Raw genomic sequence first — 24,475 nt, forward strand, 5'->3', positions numbered from 1 at the left:
TTTCAACTGTATAGCCTACTGATCTACCCACAGCATTTCTAAATTATGTTGAAATCGTTGCCGTTACCGGAATGTGTTCTATGTCATGAGCCTGAATCTATTAGGAAGAGAGAACTTCATTGTGATCACGAAATACGTGACTGTGTACAAGACGTAGATATTATGTAGGCCATAGACAAACAACAGAGATGTAGGCTATGTTGTAGAGACGCTAGAAAGCGAAATGCAAATTATCAGGTACACGGACAGAGTCAAATAAATACACATAAATAAATAATCAAATAAATATATAAATAAACAAATACAGTGGACTATCCTAAGTTCGACAAAATAAAATTGAAAGTTCAGTCCAATAAGGGTAATGGGTGTGGCAGGTGAAATGAATACAAATTCTTATTAGTTATTCATCAACGAATACAGTACTGTACTTGCATTTCCTGCCCGCCCCGAGACTTGTGTATGTGCTTCTAGTACCACAGCGGGTTTCGACAGTTTCGTCTCACAAACGGCACAATTCTCAATTAGAAAAAGAAGAGTTCATTAATTTAAAATCAGTGATCAATATGGATGTCCTAATCAATAAAACATTCTGTTTTCCTTTAACAAAAGTACCACTACAAGACTTAGAACCAATTCCCATTCAAATGGCAAACCCATTTCTTAGTGCCCGTATAGGGGCGTGTCTAATTCTCCTACATAAGCAGTCGAACTATAGAATGTCGAACTTGATTTCTGTCGAACTTAAGAGCTTCCACTGTAGGCCTAAATAAAGCTAAATAAAACATTAAATAAATACATAAATAATATACAGGATGTCCAATACATCTGGAAACATAGGGAAAATACGATATGAACAATGTACCTTATTAAATATATAATAGTTATGGAAAATAAGCATTACGTCACGTTATACATCGTCTTGCTTTTTGTGGAAAATCCTCTTTTTATTTTTTCACCTCGTAACCCTATTTATAATCCAATAGTAACGATAAAAAAAATAGCTCCACATTTCACACGGAGTTTATTTCCAGCTTTTTAATTGTGTTGTGACTATGTTAAAAGTATAAACCAGGTAGCAAACAATAATTTATTTCTCAATAACATCGAATTACTGCAGTACACATAAAACACACACGGACCACAAAGCTACAGAGAGGAACAAATTGCAAAGGTAGAACCACTGATTTGGCGAGGGAGAGGTATCGGTTGTAAGAGGTAGGCTAGGCTGCAGGGACCTCTTGGAATCCACTTCAACGAAATTCTTCAGCCAGTGGGAACAGCTGCCTAGGTCAGCCACTATTACAGGAATACCATTTCCTTCTTGTACCACACCTGCGAGAATGTCGTCGCATATAACCAAGCTGTCATCCCATTTCTAAAACAGATTTTAATAATAATAATAATAATAATAATAATAATAATAATAATAATAATAATAATAATAAACTATTTTGGACAACTACTAAATATACATAGGCCAAATAGAAATGATCGGGACGAAATTGAAATACAAACTGCTGAGCCATTTATACCCGAACCTACACTTTCAGAAGTCGAAATTGCGATAGAAAATCTGAAAAATTATAAGTCTCCAGGTATCGATCAAATTCCATCAGAATTAATACAAGAGAGTGGAAGCGCATTATCTAACGAAATTTATAAGCTTCTACTTGCTATTTGAGAAAAGGAAATTGTACCAGAACAATGGAAGGAGTCCATTATCGTACCTATCTTTAAGAAGGGGGACAAGACTAACTGTAGTAACTTTCGAGGAATATCACTTTTGTTGACGTCGTACAAAATTTTGTCCAATATTCTTTTGAGAAGATTAACTCCATATGTAGATGAAATTATTGGGGATCATCAGTGTGGTTTTAGGCGTAATAGATCAACTATTGACTAGATATTTTGTATTCGACAGATAATGGAGAAAAAATGGGAGTATAAGGGTACAGTACATCAGTTATTCATAGATTTCAAAAAGGCATATGACTCGGTTAAGAGAGAAGTATTATATGATATTCTTATTGAATTTGGTATTCCCAAGAAACTAGTTCGATTCATTAAAATGTGTCTCAGTGAAACGTACAGCAGAGTTCGTATAGGTCACTTTCTGTCAGATGCGTTTCCAATTCACTGTGGGCTAAAGCAAGGAGATGCACTATCACCTTTACTTTTTAACTTTGCTCTAGAGTATGCCATTAGGAAAATCAAGGATAACAGAGAAGGTTTGGAATTGAACGGGTAACATCAGCTGCTTGTCTATGCGGATGGCGTGAATATGTTAGGAGAAAATCTATAAACGATTAGGGAAAACACGGAAATTTTACTGGAAGCAAGTAAAGAGATAGGTTTGGAAGTAAATCCCGAAAAGACAAAGTATATGATTATGTCTCGTGACGAGAATATTGTACGAAATGGAAATATAAAAATTGGAAATTTATCTTTTGAAGAGGTGAAGAAGTTCAAATATCTGGGAGCAACAGTAACAAATATAAATGATACTCGGGAGGAAATTAAACACAGAATAAATATGGGAAATGCCTGTTATTATTCGGTTGAGAAGCTTTTATCGTCCAGTCTACTGTCAAAATAGCCACGAGTGGGGCTACTTTTGTCATTGACTTCTAGCAGAATGTGATGCCCACAAGTGGCGAGGTAACACGTTAAAGTACAAAGTGTCCAACATGCCCGACTGTCCAACATAGCCTAATTTACCCTGTATTAGTTAATACATTTAATATTGAACTATATTAAATTCGCTTCATTCTTACTCTGGAACTATAGTAAACATCTCAGTGTAACTCTAATTACGGTTTCTCTTGTAATTTGTAGATGAGTGTCCTAAGTTTGGTATCATCACAGTCTAGTATATACAGTCATGAAGCTCCATACGTAGTAAATATGCATCCATAGATAATTGCTAACTACTAGGATCGCTACTATCGCCTCATCACAGACAATGCGAAATAGTACCTGCACAGTCTATCGTTCCTAGTACCCCCAACAACTCAAGCTTCGTGACTGTATATACTAGATTGTGGTAACATCATGTACAAATTTGAAGTTTATGAGAAAATTGTTTTAAATGTCGTAGCCCCTTAATGTATAAGTTAAAGAAACTTTACCAGACTCGTTCTGTTTTCTCCCGGATTCTCAGGTTGTCCACAAGCATTGTCCACAAACGAACTATTTTTCGTAGGATATTCAGTTTCACAGGATTTGGTGTCCATTAAAAGAATATCGACTATCTCCACTACAAATCCGCTATGCTTCTCATGTATATCCTGAAATTAGCGTGAAAATCATCTTTAGAGCTTTCATTTAAATACGAATTTCTAAATATAATTTGATAGTCTTTCCCTCATGTACAGGATTATAACATAACATTTGGGATCAATTTATAATGAAACAGGAAATTGTACAGTAAACCTCTTCTTTTTCAGGCTGAACTCGGTTGGATTTGGCTGCAAACATTCTCTTTGTGTTTAGAATAGGTTTCCCATTTTATTTTATTGAAAACCTTATACGAGCAAAAATAGTGGTTGATAACAAAATAATAGAATAAGTGACAGATTTTGTGCGAGATCGTTCGTATTTGCTTGGTTTCCGCACAAAACCAATCCACGGAAAGTCTAAAATTCCACATTCAGTATTCCCAACGTAACACACACACAACAATTTCCCTCTTCTTACCGCTTAAGTGACATATTGATTTTACTGCTTTAGGCTTTTAACATATTATTTTTAGAGACGTTCAATATAGTAATAATTATAAATTGGAAACTTACCACTGCAATTTCACCTAAATTGCACTGTTAATTATTGTTTTTAAATATTTGCAAAATTTAATTAAACTCTACAACTCCACTAAAGTTACTGCATTCGTTTGTTTTAAGTTCGCATTTATAGACTGGGGGGGGGGGGGAAGACAGACGTATATCACGGCCTGCTGGAGTATAGTAAACACAGAAAACATTTTAAAGCAACAATGTTGAAGATAGATATTTTTGTTTTGCAAATTTGCCGTCATTGAACAGAAACCAAGATGGAGATTTCATTGCAACTAATTAGAAATTCGTCTTTCAGGTATGTAATAAACGATCTTCGCACAAAATAATGTACGATACACGAGCGGTATGTTTTCTTTCAATTCTCGGAAATTAAAAAAGCTCAACTACGGTTCGCTTTTTCAAACTTTTCCTCGAACATGAAAACTTCAACATACCGCTCTTGTAACACATATTACTATTGTATATTTAGGAAGTCATATTTCTTTGTATAATTATCAAAAAGACATAAATAAACATATATTGAAATATAAGCAATTAAATGGTATCTTGAGAAGGAACTTTGGAAAACAAATGCGAAAAGAGGTCCAAATCCGATTTCACAACATAATATCAAAACCAGCTCTGTTATATGGCAGTAAATGTTGGACATTGCGGCAAAAGGAAATAAATAGAGTCAACGCATCACAAATGAGATTTCTACGATCACTGACAGGGGTTACTTTGCATTAGGAGCGAAGACATAAGAAATCAGTGGGAAGTTGAGGAGATGACCGCAGACGTCCAACATTATCAACGTAAATGGAGAAACCACCTTCTTAGGATGCCTGAACATCGTTTACCAAAGAGACTTTTGTATTACCATCCACGAGGACGAAGAGATTTAGGCAGACCTCACCGACGTTGGACGGACCAATTCCATTTGTAGTTCACAGACGGGAGACAACCCAAAACTGTGTATTGGCAGAAGAAGAAGAAAACCGACGCATTTGAAAAATACCTCACTAAAAACATGGGATATTTCGTAAAAAAATGGCGGGACACAATAAAAAGGGGGGGAAAATATCAACATTATTAACTAATTAAAGTTTAATTATTAAAGTATTAAACTGAAGTACCTACTACTGATCTACTTGTATTTTATTTTCATCACAACATAGTAAATTTTTGCGCACTTTTTTCTACATACAGATATTATGTTGAACGTTCTGCTGAAGTAGATTCAGGTCATTTTTTTTCTGCTGAAGTAGATTCTCAATGAATATTATACAGGGTGTATCTAAATTGGTGTCAAATATTTCGGGGATGTGTTCGTAACACAAAAACATTACAAAAGGTTCATATGAACATTGGTCTCAAAATAATTTATTTCAGAGTTACAAGACAAAATTTAATGTTACAAAAATTGCTCGAAGTGGCTTCCTCCTGATTCGATGTATCCCCTAAACCTGCGTTACATGCTCTGGCGTACTCTGTTGAAAATTCCGGGAGTGTTTCGTATTTCGTGAAATCCAGTTTGAATACGCTCTCAGAATATCAACATTAAGTACAGGAGTTGCATAAACCAGGGACTTTAAATGTCCCCAGACGAAGAAATCCATTGGATTCAAATCAGGCGATCGAGCAGGCCATGCAATGAATCCCCTTCGACCAATACATCTTTGGGGAAATCGATCATTAAAAAATTACGAACTATCAGACTGAAATGAGCTGGAGCAGCATCGTGTTAAAACGCATTCGTTGAATGACGTCCAGAAGCACATCATCAATTAAATGATGCAAATCATTTCGTTCTGCTCACTCACAGAATACATTTTCTTCTGATTTCTTTGCTCTACAAAATACAAGCAAACAAAACACCATCAAACAATCAGCGGTCATTGAAGGGACAAATGCTTTAATAACTGCCTAACGAATGGTTTTCAGACCCATGTTCTTATTAACTTTTTTAATTGTTTTGATGTTAGGAACACGTCCCCGAAATATTTGACACCAATTTAGATACACTCTGTATTTACACGAACTGTATATTTGTTCAATAAGTTTGGGCACTTTCAACATTACATTGAAAAATTCAAAACACGTTAACTGTACTATAGTCCCATCGCTCTAATTTCCGGCAGCCAATCGTGTTGCAGGTCGACTACATTTAAACGTGTGAGTCTTATGATTCGCTTATGAAGACGTTATTCATTTCTTAAGGCTCGATAAATACTTAATATAATCGCCCGCCATTTTGGCTCTTTCGTTGGCGTTCGCAGAAAGCACACGAAGACGTTATTTGCCGCTGAATTATTTGCTGAATTACAGTGTGTTTGATTTATTATCATAGGAGCTACGACATGATAATTTTTAACGGTGTGGAAAATAGATTCCTCGTCTGGTAGCTCGGCAACGAAAGAACAAAAAACGGGGAACGATACTACCTACCTAGACTTTATAGAGCCTTCACTTCCTAAGACGTAAGCAAAGAGGAGGAGTCACGCCGGGAATAACAGCGTCGCGACAAATAGGTTTTTACCATTATTAATGCCCTTACAGTTTCAATAGTGAGTTTGTTTCTTTCGTCTGTCCACATTGCATTAATGAGTGAAAAAATGCTCTCTACGGCTGCATTTGAACCTGGTAATGCTGATTAAACTAACATCGGAATATTCATAACACTCGTGTCTTCCTTCTTAAAATATTCAAACATTTCACACCACTTTTCACTTACAGTTTAATTTCTGGTATTTCTATCTTCAGATTTATTGTCACAATATTTTTGCACATATAGAAACTCACGAAATAATTCATCTTCGTCGAGTTACAACTTGCTACAACAAAAATAATTGGTTAAATTGCGATCTTATTCGTGTTAATTATGTAAGCATGTGAGGCTTACAGCTGTTTCGGTGCTACTTGACACCATCCTCAGAGCCTTCTGTGTCTCGGCGTCATCTCAACTTCGCTGCCTGTTGTGTGGATGCGTTCGTTTGATGAAGAGTTGAGTCAAATAGCGTGTGTGTTCTGAAATTGATCTGTGTGTTGAGAATTTGATTAGGGTGTGTTTTAGTGTGTCTGTATATTTCATATTGTTCTAGTGTGTTGAGTTTTTGGTTTTTGGGTTGTATGTGTAGGATTTCCATGTCTGTATTTATGTTATTGTATGTGTGGTTGGCATTAGTTATGTGTTCGGTATATGTAGATGTATTGTGTCCTCTGGTTATTGCACAGACAGCGAAGTTGAGATGACGCCGAGACACAGAAGGCTCTGAGGATGGTGTCAAGTAGCACCGAAACAACTGTATGCCGCATATGCTTACATAATTAACACGAGTAAGATGACCATTTAATCAATTATTTATATTCAAGTATTAAAACTAGTGTACGAAATATTCAACATGGATTCCTACAACAGTTTCAATATATTCATTCGGTAGGATACTCACAAATAAAGCCCTTTTTTGAGATCAAGAAAAAGCGGAACATTTTCCAGTCCCGAAAAATGTTTTTGGGACGGTCGGACTTTCTGTAAAAAAAAAGTGTCTGTCCAGGGTAAAACGGGACGAATGGGATCCTTAGTTTAGAAATGTAGGGGAGAGTCGGGTAGTATCGGACATCGGGTAATATCGGACAGTGAGTTTCTTTCATCTACCACACGATGATAGTACCTGATTGATATGGTTACGTTTCTGTGATGTCGCATAGAGAAATTTAACCTTGTCATTCAGGCACTACCATATGGTGGTAGATGAAAGAAACGCACTGTCCGATATTACCCGATGTCCGATACTACCAGACTCTCCCCTATGTCATTTAGTCAGGATGGAGAATTGCAATGGTGCGCAACGTGCGAATATCATCAAAGCTTATTATAAAAATGGCGATAGTGTCGTGATTGCACGACTTTTTTCTCGGAGAAATTACCAAATCTGTCACAATGACCCAATGTCATCTGTGCATGTTATTAAAATCGAGTGAAAAAATTCCTAAGAAGAGACGGGTTCTTCTCTAAAGAAGAAGTCTACAGGGAAAGTGAGAATTCTGCGAATGTGAGAGAAAACGCAGTTGGAAGAACTCCAATTGAGCTCAGAGTTATATTGTAATGATCGATAACTTCTTGATACCTGAGGTTACCGAGCATCTTGGGATCAACCGGGGAACAGAGTTCCAGCAGGATTAAGCCACAGTCTAGTATATACAGTCACGAAGCTCAATATGTAATAAATATGCATCCATAGATAGTTGCTAACCACTAGGATCGCTACTGTCGCCTCATTACAGACAATGCGAAATAGTACCTGCACAGTCTATTGTTCCTAGCAACCTCATCAACTCAAGCTTCGTGATTGTATATAGGGTACTAGACTGTGATTAAGGGACCAGTCACACCACTGGAATATCAATGCGACGCCTTTGACATTTGTTTCCCAATCATTTCATTTCCAGATATGAGGATATTCCATGGCCAGCAAAGTCGCCAGATCTAATCACTCCCGAAAGTTTTTCCTATTTTTTTCTAAACCCATTTGTCCTAAAACTAAAAAAAAAATAAGTTTCAAATTTTCTAAAGTGTTTCCTGGCAAGAAATTGTCTTAGAAATTAAAATTATGAAGTCAGAATTCCTACTGCGAATTTCCTACTTCATTTTTCATAATTTTATTACTTCCTAAAACATACTGTGTTATTCCATCAATTTTTATTTCATTCATAAATTTATTTTAATCACTTATTAATTACATTGTTAAAATATAAATAAATTTTTTTTTTTTTCAGCAATTTGAGTGTTAAAAATTTTTCTTTCAACATGTTAATAATGTCAAAAGAAGTGCTTATACAAATTTTGGCTACTCGACCGCAATTACAAGGGCCGAAAAAAATTAGTTCGCCAGGGGCCGTTAACAGGAAGAAAACAGAATTTCATTGGAAACATTTATTGGAACAGATACAGCAATTAAACATATTCCCCACTGGAATTGAGACATTTGTCATATCATGGGATGGACAGAGAGATGCAGACGGCTGTCAAACGCTGGTTCCGATCCCAGGCGGCTGACTTCTACGACACAAGGATACAACAATTGATCCCATGTTATGAAAAATGTCTCAATTCCAGTGGGGATATGCTGACAAATAGCGTAATAATTGCTGTATCTGTTTCAATAAATATTTCCATGCAATTGTGCTTTTTTCTGTAAACGGCCCCAGGGAAAATCACTTTCTGGATGGCCTCGTAATTGCGGTCGAGTGGCCAAAATTTGTATATGCACTTCTTTTGACATTATTAACATAGCGGAAGAAAAAAAAATGACTTTTTTATCTGCCCCCATCAGAATATTTGCTTGCTAGATGCTGACTAATCAGTATTTATTGGTTATAGGATAATAGACAGCCTAGCCTGTAGAAATGTAACATAATCAAGATTATAATTGTACAAATTCATGCAGTTTGTATTATTTTTTACTTATCTTACCTATAACCCTAATGTGAGAGAAATCCTAACCAAATTGATGCAATTTCATATCCTCTTATTATTTGTTGTACTTTGTTTAGGGACGCAATTGATGATCTTCATCATCTAATGACGTTATTTTAGCTATCTTCTGGATAGTTTACAATAATTGATTGCAAATTGTTCTTTGATTTCTATTGCAAATAACCTCTCAATTTGTTTTCGTGACTAATTTGATGACTTCAAATGAGTAATTGATTAACTAGCGGACTTACTCGTGTTAATTATGTAAGTCTGTGCGGCTTACAGGTGTTTCGGTGCTTCATCACACCATCCTCAGAGCCTACTAGATCCCGGCGTCATCTCGAACTTCTCTGCCTGTTATGTGGGTGCGTTTGATTGTTGAAAGGTGTTGAAAAGTGAAGTCAAATAGTGTGTGTGTACTGAAATTGATCTGTGTGTTGAGAATTTGATCGGGGTGTGTTTTAGTGTGTTTGTATATTTCGTATTGTTCTAGTGTGTAGAGTTTTTGGTTCTTGGGTTGTATGTGTAGGATTTCCATGTCTGTATTTATGTTATTGTATGTGTGGTTAGCATTGGTTATGTGATCGGCGTATGTAGATGTATTGTGCCCTGTGGTTATTGCTTTAATGTGTTCTTTGTAGCGTGTTTGGAATGATCTGCCTGTCTGTCAATGTAGAACTTGTCTCGCAACTATTACATGTGAGTTTGTATACACCTGTGTGGTCGTATTTATTTGTTTGTGTTTTTTGTGTGTTGAGATGTATTTGTGGTGTGTTTTCTGTTCTGTATGCTATGTTGTATTTCTACTTTAAATGGTTAAAAAAATAATAACTGGAAAATAACCGGTTATTTTTGATCGGTTAACTTCCTTCGGGTTAAATTAATTTTAAAATAACCGATTAACGGTTGTAGTTACGCTGAAAATGTGCCTTTTTTTTGCGAAAATCTCGAAATAAATTTCTTATAGCATCACAATAATTGTATGTGCCACTGCCTCAGTCAAATAAACGAGAATTCACTATCATTTAGAATGACGATTCATTCGTTTCATTTTCAGAAATATGAATCCTATCGATCTAATTTCGACTTGAAATACGGTAGGAGGCAGAAACATTAAATCTTCCAAACATGAACCTATTGACAGCTGTTATCGTCTAAGCTCGTCAATATTTGCGTTCTGAAGGTTTCCCTCTTACACAATGCGTCACTTCTCTTTTTATCTTCTCAGGTCACTTCAGATATTGCACACTCATAAGTTAAAATTAACATTAACATTAGAGAGCGTACACGTGACATTAGGTAATGGCGTTACGATTCTTCTAACACACAGATCATTCTTATTTGTTCCGTGAGTGCGTTAGGTGCGTTTTTTAAATATCTATTCATAATTCGAACATAAATACGCAAGCTAAAAACAGACCACGGAATTCGATTTTAACAGAAGCTATAATAATCACCGTCCTACAGCTGCCATCTAGGTTGGAGATCAGAAACTTCATGTACTCATAAATCTAGCCGTTCTCTACGCGAACAGAGTGCGCCAATAGCACTGAGATTTGTGCTTGTAGAAGGTGGTTGGTTTCAGTGTCAAATGCAGCATAATAATCAACAAAAGTTTAAATATTCAGTTTAGAATCGTGCACAATCGGTTACGAAAAAGAAATATATTGCTATAGAACGCCTGGCGCTATAGACAGTATGCAAACAAAAACTTATTAAGCATTTTCTTACTGCGTAGAGTAGGTGTAATTTTTACTTAAGTAATAAAAAAAATTCTTTCTTCTTAACTTCTACAATAAACTGTCTAGCCTTTATTAATCAGTTAATCTTTCAGTACTTTGATTTTTATTGTATTTGTAAATTTAATATTAAATTGTAATTATAATTGTAATATGTAGTCTTAGTATTGTAGTTGTAATCTCCTGGTAGAGGGGAAGAGTATGCCTGATGGCCTTATCTCTACCAGGTTAAATAAATAAATAAATAAATGAATGAATAAATAAATTAATTAATTAATAAGTAAATAAGTAAACAAGTAAATAAATAAATAAACAAATAAATGAATGAATAAATAAATAAACAAATAAATATATAACTAACTAAATAAATAAGTACCGTAAACTGGGGTTACTTTGAACACAGAGGAAACTTTGAACATTTTTTCAGAAAATCATATTTAGGTTTCTACATGCTGCACTTGTTATAAATGGAGGTAAATTTGGTATGAGAATGATTTAGGATAATTTACCCCCATTTTTAACACAAGTACAGCATGTAGAAAGCTAAATATGATTTTCTGAAAAAATGTTCAAAGTTTCCTCCGTGTTCAAATTAACCCCAGTTTACGGTATATAAATAAATAAATAAATAAATAAATAAATAAATAAATAAATAAATAAATAAATAAATAAATAAATAAATAAATAAATAAATAAATATATATATATAACTACCTAAATAAATAAGTATATAAATAAATAAGTAAATAAATAACTAAATAAATAAATAAGTAAATAAACAAATAAATAAATAAATAAACCAATAAATAAATAAATAAATAAATAAATAATTAATTAAATAAATAAATATATAAAATTAATGAGTGGAAACTCTAATTAATCTGTAATGCGGAATTATTTAAACATATTGATAGTTTAAGGCAGTCGTGCTCAGTTTTGTAGTTACTCCTTTCACTGAATCTGCGATAATCCGCCAAGCATGGTCACATATTATTATGACGTATGACCACAAGGAGAACTAGGGGAAAGTACAAAGAATAGGGGGAATAGAAAAAGAACAGAGGGAATAGAAGGAGGACAATACGATTAAAAGAACAAGAGACGAGGTTGCATTCTTTTGTGACGGTGAATTCCCAAGTTAACCGCCGTACCTGATGAGAAGAATAATACGTTCCGCGCCAAAATAAAGCTCACAATTTGCGACTGTTAGGCAACATTTTGGAATCTTTGTACCTACCTATTTTTTTCATTTTTAGCACCTAAAAATCAGAACTCTCGCCGAAAATGATAATAATAGGCTAATAATAATAATAATAATAATAATAATAATAATGATGATGATGATGATGATGATAATAATAATAATAATAATCCGTGGCGCTACAGCCCGTAAAGGGCCTAGACCGACCAGCCGGCTGCTGGCCTCACGCCCACATGCCGAAGCAGAGGTGGACGATCATCCAACCAGAATGGAGGTATCGTGTGGTTAGCACGATGATTCTTCCAGCCGTTATAGCTGGCTTTCGCCACCGGATTTCGCTACCTATCGTAGCTTACTAAGTGCATACCAATTGCTGGGGTCCGCCTCGGTAGCGTATTGGTATAGCGCTGGCCTTCTACAGTATACTCGAGGTTGCGGACTCGATCCGGGCCCAGGTTGATGGCATTTTTAACTGTGTTTAAATGCGACAAGCTCATCTCAGTAGATTTACTGGCATGTAAAAGAACTCCTGCGGGACAAAATTCCGACACACCGGCGAGGCTGATATAAACTTCTGCAGTTGAGAGCGTCATTAAATAAACCATAATTTAATTCAACGATGCTGAGTGGGCACCGGTACCATACACTGGCCGACATTTCATGAGAAAATTTCTTCCCCCACGAGGACTCAAACCAGCGCGCATTCCGTAACGCGAGTCCTAGGCAGGATGCCTTAGACCACTACGCCACGGCGCGGGACGTCTTTACAATATTAGGCCTACTTTTGTTAAATTGGTTTTCGTTTAATTTATTTGATTATAATTAGATTACTTAAGCATCTTTAAAGTAATATTACTTTTGTGAAAATTGCTTTTCGTTTAATTTATTTGATTATTATTAGATTACTTAAGCATCTTTAAAGTATTATTACTTTGTTAAATTGGTTTTCGTTTAATTTATTTGATTACAATTAGATTATTTAAGCATCTTTAAAGTAATATTACTTTTGTTAAATTGGTTTTCGTTCAATTTATTTGATTATAATTAGACTATTTAAGCATCTCTGAAGTAACATTACTTTTGTAAAAATTGGTTTTTGTTTAATTTATTTGATTAAAGTTAGATTACTTAAGCACCTTTACAGTAATATTACTTTTGTAAAAATTGGTTTTTGTTTAATTTATTTGATTACAATTAGATTATTTAAGCATCTCTAAAGTAATGTTACTTTTGTTAAATTGGTTTTCGTTTAATTTATTTGATTATAATTAGATTATTTAAGCATCTTTAAAGTAACATTACTTTTGTAAAAATTGGTTTTTGTTTAATTTATTTGATTAAAGTTAGATTACTTAAGCACCTTTACAGTAATATTACTTTTGTAAAAATTGGTTTTTGTTTAATTTATTTGATTACAATTAGATTATTTAAGCATCTTTAAAGTAATATTACTTTTGTTAAATTGGTTTTCGTTCAATTTATTTGATTATAATTAGATTATTTAAGCATCTCTGAAGTAATATTACTTTTGTTAAATTGGTTTTCGTTTAATTTATTTGATTATAATTAGATTATTTAAGCATCTCTAAAGTAACATTACTTTTGTAAAAATTGGTTTTTGTTTAATTTATTTGATTAAAGTTAGATTACTTAAGCACCTTTACAGTAATATTACTTTTGTAAAAATTGGTTTTTGTTTAATTTATTTGATTACAATTAGATTATTTAAGCATCTTTAAAGTAATATTACTTTTGTTAAATTGGTTTTCGTTCAATTTATTTGATTATAATTAGATTATTTAAGCATCTCTGAAGTAATATTACTTTTGTTAAATTGGTTTTCGTTTAATTTATTTGATTATAATTAGATTATTTAAGCATCTCTAAAGTAACATTACTTTTGTAAAAATTGGTTTTTGTTTAATTTATTTGATTAAAGTTAGATTACTTAAGCACCTTTACAGTAATATTACTTTTGTAAAAATTGGTTTTTGTTTAATTTATTTGATTACAATTAGATTATTTAAGCATCTCTAAAGTAATATTACTTTTGTTAAATTGGTTTTCGTTTAATTTATTTGATTATAATTAGATTATTTAAGCATCTTTAAAGTAACATTACTTTTGTAAAAATTGGTTTTTGTTTAATTTATTTGGTTAAAGTTAGATTACTTAAGCACCTTTACAGTAGTATTACTTTTGTAAAAATTGGTTTTTGTTTAATTTATTTGATTACAATTAGATTATTTAAGCATCTTTAAAGTAATATTACTTTTGTTAAACTGGTTTTCGTTTAATTTATTTGATTATAATTAGATTATTTAAGCATCTTTAAAGCGGTAGGTAGATACTGTAATAATTATTATTTCGAACCGAATTTCTTTGTAATCGTATACAATTTGCGAAGGGAACACTTTTTTACATTCAAAGCCTCCTATAACATCTATTCTTTGTCGTGTAAACGCGTTTAATCCCAAGTTGATATAAAATGTGAATCGCCAGTCCAAATGAACACCCGTGTGCTGTGTTTGCTCAAATGGCAGCACACAGTTCGTAATCTCGTCAATAGATTTTTGTAGCCGCAGATGTTCACGCTAAAATTGTGTTGCTCAATGGTTCATTGATCGGACAGTTTCTAGTTGCGGATTTTACGAGTTTCTATGTCTACAGGGTCCGAACGCCAAACACTCGGTAGTGGGACGGTGTTTGCCGTGTGGTGGTTAGCCTTGCGGAGGCGGCCCGCAATGCTCCGCTGATAGGTGGGTTGCCCCCAGTATAAGGTTCTTCCCCTTCCTTCGAGCCACGCTGCGGTAAGGACTACTTTGTTCTTGTGTTGGTATTAACCGCTTACAATTTTCATGTAGTCTGATGCCAAGCCCTCTGCTACAAAGCTGTCGGGAAATGGCAGCAGAGTCCGCAGGGCTTGAAGTTTCTTGTTTCGGCCACAGTGGGCACTACTTCTCTGCTTGTGTAGGCATTTCATGTCAGTGTTAATCACGTTTCATAGGGAGAGAAATATAATACAGAAATGTCACCATCTAAATCAGACGTGGGCTTCAGTAGTACATGTCGAACGGAGTCGAACGCAAGGACGTGATCTCCCTCCCTCCACACCCCTAGCTGGGATACCTGTCCGACCGGTTGAAGTACAGAGTGATTTATATAGAACTGACACATTTCTTTCATTAATTGTTTCAAAACGAAATGTGCCAGCGACAACTTATTACACCTAAAATGTAGAGGAATTTTGGGAGATTATTTACCTCTATAGCAAATGTTGTCCGGCTTTGTCAAATCCGGAGATCTCGGTGGCCACAGGTTCCTGGAAATTATTCGGTCGTCACATAACCGGATAAATGGAACCATGCTTCATCTATGAACCATGTGATGGACAATATGGCAGGATTTTGCACAATGAACGTCTGAAACCAACGACAATAATTCAATCTTTTATCCTTATCTGGTTCTTGTAGCTGATGAACAACCGTAACCCTATATGGCTTTAGGCTCTCTGACACATTGAGTAGGTGTACCCTGTCTCCTGCGACAAACGTCTTAATGATTTTTTGGGTGACTGCTCCAGTCGTGCTCTTACGTCAACAACAACCGTGGGAAGCCTAGATGAACGATGCTTGCCCTTTTCACTCAGCAGAGATCCTGTTGTTTCCAATTTGTTTACCAGTCCCAGTATTGTGTTTCTTTTGGGAGGATTGCGAACACCAAATTCTCTCTGGTACGCCCTTTGAGCAGCTGTAATTGAATTCGTAATCCAGTATTGCTTCACAAGGAAGAGTCGTTGATTTAATGTGTACTGCATTTTCACGTTGACACAAAATGTCGAAAACAGCTGCCAACAATAGGAATAAAACATAAACATCTGCGCATCTAGTGACTTATTGTCGTTGGTTTCAGACGTTCATTGTGCAAAATTCTGCCATATTGTCCATCACATGGTTCACAGATGAAGCATGGTTCCATTTATCCGGTTATGTGATGACCGAATAATTTCCAGGAACCTGTGGCCACCGAGATCTCCGGATTTGACAACACCGGACAACATTTGCTATAGAGGTAAATAATCTCCCAAAATTCCTCTACATTTTAGGTATAATAAGTTGTCGCTAGTACAATTCGTTTTGAAACAATTAATGAAAGAAATGTGTCAGTTCTATATAAATCACTCTGTACTATACTGGCAGTCAGTGGTGGATTTCACTAAAAAAAATATCGCTCTCTAAGGAAGCTCCTGAAGTAAAAAAGTCCAAAAATATTATTTCCACAAAGAATGGGAAAATGAATTCTTTTGTTGCGAAGAAGGGGAAAGCGTAAGGTGCTTATTATGCCTCAAAATTTTACTAGCACGTTGAGCGACATTATGAAAAGACTCGTTTTAATGGAACAAAATTTTTTTTATTTTATTTTTTATAATAATAGTAGTCCAGACCTGTGGAGTAACGGTTAGCGCGTCTGGCCGCGAAACCCCAAGTGCAAGTGCACAAATATGGCTGGTTTAGATGTATATAAGCTTAAACAACTTTGCAAAGTAAAATATTCACATCTTCGGAGTTTTGTTATGAAAATTGCTTCTATGTTTGGTTCAACCTTTATTTGTGAACAGTTTCTTTCTCAGTTGGCCATTGTAAAATCCAAATCAAGATCACGCATTTCAGACGAAAATTTATTGTATCAGCTCACAATTGCAATGTCTGACATAACTCCAAATTTTGAAACACTTGCTGATTTACGTGACGAAGAAGAATAAACGAATCCTTTCTTTTAAGGGCATGAGTCAATTGACATAAATTGACAAAAACAACAAAGAACTACAGTAAGAAGTTTAAAAAATAGCCTAATTAGTGCTTTTCTGTTTCTTGGTAATGTGCTTGATATTTTGTTAAGAATCTACTTTTCCTTAGTTTCTTAATTTTATTTTCAAAGGATGCAAATTAGTGACTGATGCCCTTTCCAAAGAAATAGGTTCAGATTATGGCATTACTTTTTAACTGTTATGGAATTGTACGTTTTATATAATTTTATAAGGTTTTTACAGTAATTGTTTAAATTAGAAATAAAGTTATGTTTCAGTTTTTTTGTAAAATAGTTTGTATTTGTTTTGGAAAATATGTTTTCTTTCATTGTCATTATTCATAAAAATAAAATTTGTAGAAAACTGTGTATCTTCTTGTCCTGCGTAATTACTTAACGTTCCGTGTTTCAATACTTCACGCGATCCACCGCTGAGTATTACGTTAACAGGTGATGTGTGTTGCAGCAATCAGAGTAGTACGGCGCATCTCTTTAAATGCCCACGAAATCAAGGGTCATGACATTTAAAGGAACCTAATACATTCGGAATAACTATGCAACGGATGTTCACTAGTAGTCCACACCTGTGGAGTAACGGTCAGTGCGTCTGGCTGCGAAACCAGATGGCCCAGGTTCGAATCCCGGTCGGGGCAAGTTACCTGGTTGAGGTTTTTCTGGTGTTTTCCCCTCAACCCTATACGAGCAAATGCTGGGGGTAACTTTCGGTGTTGGACCCCGGACTCATTTCACCAGCATTATCACCTTCATATCATTCAGACGCTAAATAACCTAGATGTTGATACAGCGTCGTAAAATAACCCAATAAAATAAAACTGTTCACTAGTTAAGTTGATCCGGCAGAGTTCTGCCTCCCGCAAACCGCTGCACAACACATTTTAGCTGGACAAAATTAATTACTCATCTCCCTTTTATTGGATTTGGATGAAAATTTATATTGGGGTCCATAATAATCATAGAAATATATGTAGGGGAGAGTCGGGTAGTATCGGACATCGGGTAGTATCGGACAGTGCGTTTCTTTCATTTACCACCATATGGTAGTACCTGAATTACATGGTTACGTTTCTCTATGCGACATCACAGAAACGTAACCATGTCAATCAGGTACTATCATCGTGTGGTAGATGAAAGAAACTCACTGTCCGATATTACCCGATGTCCGATACTACCCGACTCTCCTCTATGTTTTGATGTTTTGAAAATCTGATAATTAAATCCATTCCTTTATTTGAAGATAGAAATAAAATATTCGTTTTTAAGATACATATTAATGCGAAAGAAACTTAATTGCATTAAAAATTATATTGTTGAGGATTTCCCATTTTTATGTGAACCTGATGATAACAACTCCTTAAGATAGGGATGTAATAACATTAACAACTATTTTCTTTCCACTGAATATACAGTAGTGGCAAAAAAACCGGATCAACTCTTGTAGCTGATTTCAGAGTCACAGATTCAAAATTTGCTAGTCACAAAACACATCCATCTTGTACAATTAATTGTAACAATGAAATTTATTGCATTTGTTCGATTTGTACCGTCCTTTGTTTCCTTCAGTCCCTCAAACTTACAGACGAAAAAACTTTGAGAGTGTCATTTTCATCTGGCATCAATATTACATTTCTACCTTTATTCGGCAAAGATAACTGCGTATTTTTACATTAAATAGCAGTACATACCTCTGGCTTCACTATCCATATTGAAATTACCACAGTTTGACACAATACACAACATGAGGGTTCATAAATATAAAGCGATTAAATACACTCAGGGACAAAAAAAGCCGGACACTTTAATATTTGCTGGTATTTTGCAAAATATTATCTTCTCATACAATATTATGGTAGCCATCTGTTGTTATGGAGACGTGTATACATTGTTGATTGTTTTTTGTTTTATAAACAAGCCATTACAACCAAATATTCCAATTTTGCCTTCGGAGTCTCAGCTATAACAATTTTGTCTCAATCATTTTGTACTTCATTATCGTTATCATTCGTTATTTCTTTATTTTTACATTTTCTGAGTTTAAGTGGGGTTGTAACATTTGTCTTAAAACAAGATGCGACCTGAAGATGTGGCTCGAGCTGTAGCCCTTTACGATGATAGACGCAGTGTACGTTACATTGCAAATGTTATGAATATGGCTAGAAGCACAACCCATGATGCCATAAAACGGTATAGAGAGACCCTAGAATATACCAGAAGACCAGGTTCGGGTCGTCCAAGAGCTACAAATCCAAATGAAGACAGGTATATGGTGTTGAGAGTTCTTAGGGAGTGCAACCTGCCAGCTACTAGTGTAGCCCAGTAATTTGTTAACATGCATGGACGCCCAACTTCGGCCAAAACAGTTAGAAGGAGGTTGAAAGAAAGTGGACTGATATCAAGTAGACATGCAACTGGTCCCAGACTTCTCAGGATGCATCGAGTTGAATGACTGCGTTTTGCAAATGATCACAGGGATTGGAGAAATGGACAGTGGAGCTGTGTTCTGTTCACCGATGAGTCCCGTTTCAATCTGTGCTCACCTGATGGACGTGAAAGAGTTTGGAGAAGGAGGGGAGAACGATTTTCACAGTGTTGCATTTCCGAAAATGTGCCGTATGGAGGTGGTGGAGTGATGGTTTAGGCAGGAGTGTGTACGGATGCTCGTACAGAGTTGGTTTTTGTTGAAAATGGAAGACTAACAGCTGATAGGTATATAAATGAATGTTTGGCTGATCATGCTGTGCCATTTGGCCAATTTGTAGGCGATAATTTTGTTTTAATGCATGATAATGCACGGCCGCATATTCCCCATGCGGTCGGAGATTATCTCCAAGAAGTCGGAATCCATGTTATTCCATGGCCAGCAAGGAGTCCAGACATGAACCGAATTGAACACGTGTGGGACATGCTGGGATGGCGTGTTAAGAATAGACACCGAAACCAGAATCGTTACAAGAGTTGAGGCGAGCAATTGGCGAAGAATGGGAACTTATTCCTCAAGAAGACATTGCTAACCAAATTGAGAGCATGCCAAGAGGTATGGATGCAGTTATTCAAGCCAGAGGGGGTAATACCCGTTACTAAAAAGAGTTTTCAATGTTTAAGGCACCATAAAATGAAAAAAACAGTTTGACCAAACGATGCCATAGTTATACGCCCTTTTAATTTGTTGTAAATTTTCTCATCAGAGATTTTTATTTTTTTCAAATCTTGTCGTATAATGTGCTAAATGGAACATTATTTTGTTTAAATGGGTTTTGTTTCATTTTGAAATAATTGGCAACAAAATACAAGCAAATATAGAAGTGTCCGGTTTTTTTTGTCCCTGAGTGTATTTCACTTCAATGAGAATTAGCTGGTTTTATCACACTCGGCGAAGATTCTTCTGCGAATACTGAATCGACATTCCTGTTCTTTAACGTGAACCAAACTTGGCCCATTCTGACGTCCCTCTCCGTATAACCGGAAATAATGTACCACAATAAACACCTTCTCCTCTCTTGCGAGAACCATAATTGCAGAAATCAACACAACACTGAATTCACAATGCGTCAAACTATTATCACAGTCTAGTATATACAGTCACGAAGCTCAATACGTAGGGAATATGCATCCATAGATAGTTGCTCACCACTAGGATCGCTACTATCGCCTCATCATAGACAATGCAAAATAGCACCGGCACAGTCTATTGTTTCTAGTATTCTCATCACCTCAAGCTTCGTGATTGTTTATACTAGACTGTGGTATTATCTATACTAATAATAAATCTGTAGCCAAAATTTTTCTGGTAATTTTCGATTTTCAAAAAATAATTGGTCCTAACATGTATAATTAACCACCCTGAAACCGAAAATCGCTTTTTTGAAATCTTTGTTTGTATATCTTTCTGTCTGTATGTTTGTTACCTTTTCACACGATAATGGATGAATGGAATTCGATGAAAATTGGAATATAAATTAAGTTCGTTGTAACTTAGATTTTAGGCTACATGGCATTCAAAATACATTATTTAAAAGGGGGGTTATAAGGGGGCCTGAATTAAATAAATGGAAATATCTCGCTTATTATTGATTTTTATGAAAAATGTTACATAATAAAAGTTTCTTTAAAGATAATTTCCGATATGTTTTATTCCTTGAAAAATTTTGATAGGACTGATATTTAATGAGATAAATGAGTTTTAAAATTAAAAGAACTGCCATCTAAGGCCGTGTAATGAATTAAAAAACAAATGACTTCGTCTATAAGGGGCCTTGGACAGCAACAATCGAAAGCTATAAAAGAAAGCCTACAGATAATGTTTCTGTGTTTGTATGAAGTAATATCGGAAGCTAAATTAACCGATTTGTATAATTAATTATTATTTCACCATTGGAAAGTGTAGCTTCTCTAGATGGACATAATGCTATAATGTTATTACAGTAACTTCTGATATAATATAATATAATATAATATAATATAATATAATATAATATAATATAATATAATATAATATAATATAATATAAGTTATTTGAAGGGTTCAGAACCATAGTGGGCCAAGCGCCATTTACTGAATACGTAGAAAACAAGGGTTAAAATTAAGTTATTACCATAATTCAATGGAAACCTATAACAAGTAAAATAAAATATACACATTAAATCTAAATGGTGTCAATCTTCATTAAACTATGGTTGCATGCAATAAAAATTAAGAAACATGTTAAAGGAATTGTCATTGCACCAAATGAGTGTCTCTGGACCAAAATGATCGCATTTTAATTATTTGGATGAAATTTAAATTAAGTAACATATTAAACGATTTATCCTTCTATCAAACACGAATGTTCCCTGGATCAAACGTCCTATTTTAATTATGTAATTCCTTTAGGCTATATTTATTTCTAACGGGTGCAGCGGAGCGCACGGGTACGGCTAGTATACAATAAATAAATATTTCATTGCTAAGGAAACGTACAAATCTCGGTTTAGGTATAACTCCCCGTCATTTGTTTTGCCGAATACCGTATAAAATAGATAAGAAGAGATATTCCACAATAACTAAAATTAGAACTAATAACATTTCAGGACGTAAATAAAGGCTTAACAACTTGTCCTGCGTATGACGAAGCCTCTCTCTCTCTCTCTCTCTCTCTCTCTCTCTCTCTCTCTCAAGACCTTTAAATGATCTATGAAGTAATGTAATATCATCGGAGGGGTACACAAACTCTTTCAGGCACGAACATATCCAAGGGGGATGTCCAGGGTATCCGGAGATCCACTAAGACCATCGAAAAATAATTGTTGCTATAATATGTATGGCAAATATAAAATTTATGAACATTCTTCTCTCCTTTAAAATAATATTAGTGGCCTAACTACTATTCTTAATTTTGTACATACTGTATATTTAAGTGTGACAAATAATACAATTGTTACGACTTTTCGAGAGACCTCTGTATTACATTTTGGACACCTTTCAAATAAAATTCCTAGATACATGCCTGCTTGCAGAGGACTTCTACAGACCATCAGTCCAACACTGTGGACTAACGGTTAACATGTCGATACATATTTACCATTCCTAAGTGTTTTACTATTATTATTCTATTTCATCTTTTCAGTTGTTTACTAAACTACTGGGTGTTCATTTCAAAGTGTGTCATGACGTCACTGTTGTTGGGTCACCGATTTGAAGCGAGTTTCAGCTTATATGTTAGAGAAGTTGCCTATTATTTAAGGCGTTCTTCAATCTGAACTTGAGAACGTGTACGGTATAACTTGAACGTCGTAGCAACAGATGGCGGTCTGTACGGTCTGTGTGCTACCATAGCCTCTTTCGAACTGTGTTTTGCGCCGGCAAGTCGTACGCAGGGTATTTGTTGTCATCGGTTGCATACGGTAACATTCCACAACACAAATCAAATGCTCCGTGTCCATGTTAACCGTCGAAGTTAATGTCAACAAATACGTAAGTAATCGTCTTAACCCTCTCCCCATATCCCGACAGTACGTATTTCCAAACAGTTCACATTCCTGCCACTACCGGCGTTACCGTACGTATTGGTACATACTCTTCAGAATGAACGCCGTACTTGCTAGGCAACTTCTCTGACACATATGTAATACACCTTTGCGGAAGTGTAGGAAGATTGAATTCTCTAGGCTCATCGGCTAGCCACATGACGGCATACAGCGAGCCATGACACACTTTGAACTGAACACCCAGTATTAACAAGTTACTAATTTGGTTACTCCTTAACTAATATCTTTTGTAAAGTGAAGGATTCTCTCACATTAGCCTATAATCTTTCTTCAACTAGTTCTTTTATCTTGTTTTCCATCTAATTTTGACTCTGAACAGAAATTTATCTAAATTATTAAGCTTGTTAGTGTTTAACGCCCCACTTAGTTTTGTGAAGGCTATTTTATCGTTTATCTTCAAAAATTTATTATCTATTCCGCTAATTCTGATGTCAATGGTCGCTGTGCATTTTAATAGTATATGTATTGCGTTTTCCAAACACCCGCATAGGGGACAAATATCCTTACCCACATTACCTCTTCTACTTTTTGTGTGTCCAAATACCTAATCTCCACCAGACTAATCCTACTCTCACTTCTATAAATTGTTCGCTATACAAAACAGACAAGAGAGAACGTATTTTAAGTCTTACCTTGCTTCGTTTCCAGCCAATAAGGTAACAAACTTTACGACCTTGGAACTTTTGTAAAGATGTTGAAATTGGTTTTACTCTCCTGCTGATCCAAAACGGCGAACTTATCTAACAAACAAGCAAAATATTAGGTTAGATATCCCCTATACATGCACTTGGGGGCATGGAGGTAGAGGACCGTTCTTTTCTTAACCTCGACACTAGAATGAGGTAGTTTCGTCTGCACCACATATTGATTGCCTTTTACCTTGGAAAATTTCCGGCACTCAATTTGATAGGAGGCTGAGTGAATCTTAGGGCTGTTCTAGAAATTTGACAATCAAGAAAATTTGCTCCACCAACTGAGCTACTCGTCAGCCAAGAAGCAGAATACCGTACGCGTAAGTTAATACGCAAGTAAACTTACATGTCACTTAAGTTCACTATTTTTACATAAAGAATTATTAATTAAGAAAGAACTTGAAATCATAAAACAGTGCACTAAGCAGGGTTTGTTCTCCAGTATGAGCGTGCAAAATTTCATGAATTTATCTAAATAAATATGGAAGCGAAAGTTACGAAAAATGAGTGACAAACTTACTGACGATAAGTTTTGACCTTATTTAAATGGTCAAACCAATTCACACAGTCTCATGTTTTAGGTCGTAACTCCAAAAGTATTAGAGATGTTTAACCCTCCTGCTACCAAGGTTTTTCACAACTTAGTGTAATACCAAGGGGAGTAATACAATTACCCCATCAAAATCATTTACCAACATTTGTTAAGAATGTTGAATATTTAACAATCTATGTACTATTGACTGCAGA

The 24,475-nt window shown here is 35.2% G+C and overlaps 1 protein-coding gene across 1 annotated transcript in view; it reads right to left on the reverse strand.

Annotated features, from left to right (window-relative positions):
- Window positions 1-1,007: 1,007 nt before the first annotated feature.
- The window catches only part of LOC138698780 (trypsin-like), a 41,450-nt gene continuing 17,982 nt past the window's right edge, over window positions 1,008-24,475 (reverse strand). Inside the window, exons 4-6 of the mRNA XM_069825004.1 lie at window positions 23,669-23,776; window positions 3,129-3,287; window positions 1,008-1,375 (exon numbers count right to left, since the gene is read on the reverse strand). Coding sequence (XP_069681105.1) covers window positions 1,109-1,375; window positions 3,129-3,287; window positions 23,669-23,776 — 534 coding nt within the window. The 3' untranslated portion in view covers window positions 1,008-1,108. The remainder of the gene's footprint in view (window positions 1,376-3,128; window positions 3,288-23,668; window positions 23,777-24,475) is intronic.

This window comes from Periplaneta americana, chromosome 4 (genome assembly GCF_040183065.1).
Source record: "Periplaneta americana isolate PAMFEO1 chromosome 4, P.americana_PAMFEO1_priV1, whole genome shotgun sequence".
NCBI lineage: Eukaryota > Metazoa > Arthropoda > Insecta > Blattodea > Blattidae > Periplaneta > Periplaneta americana.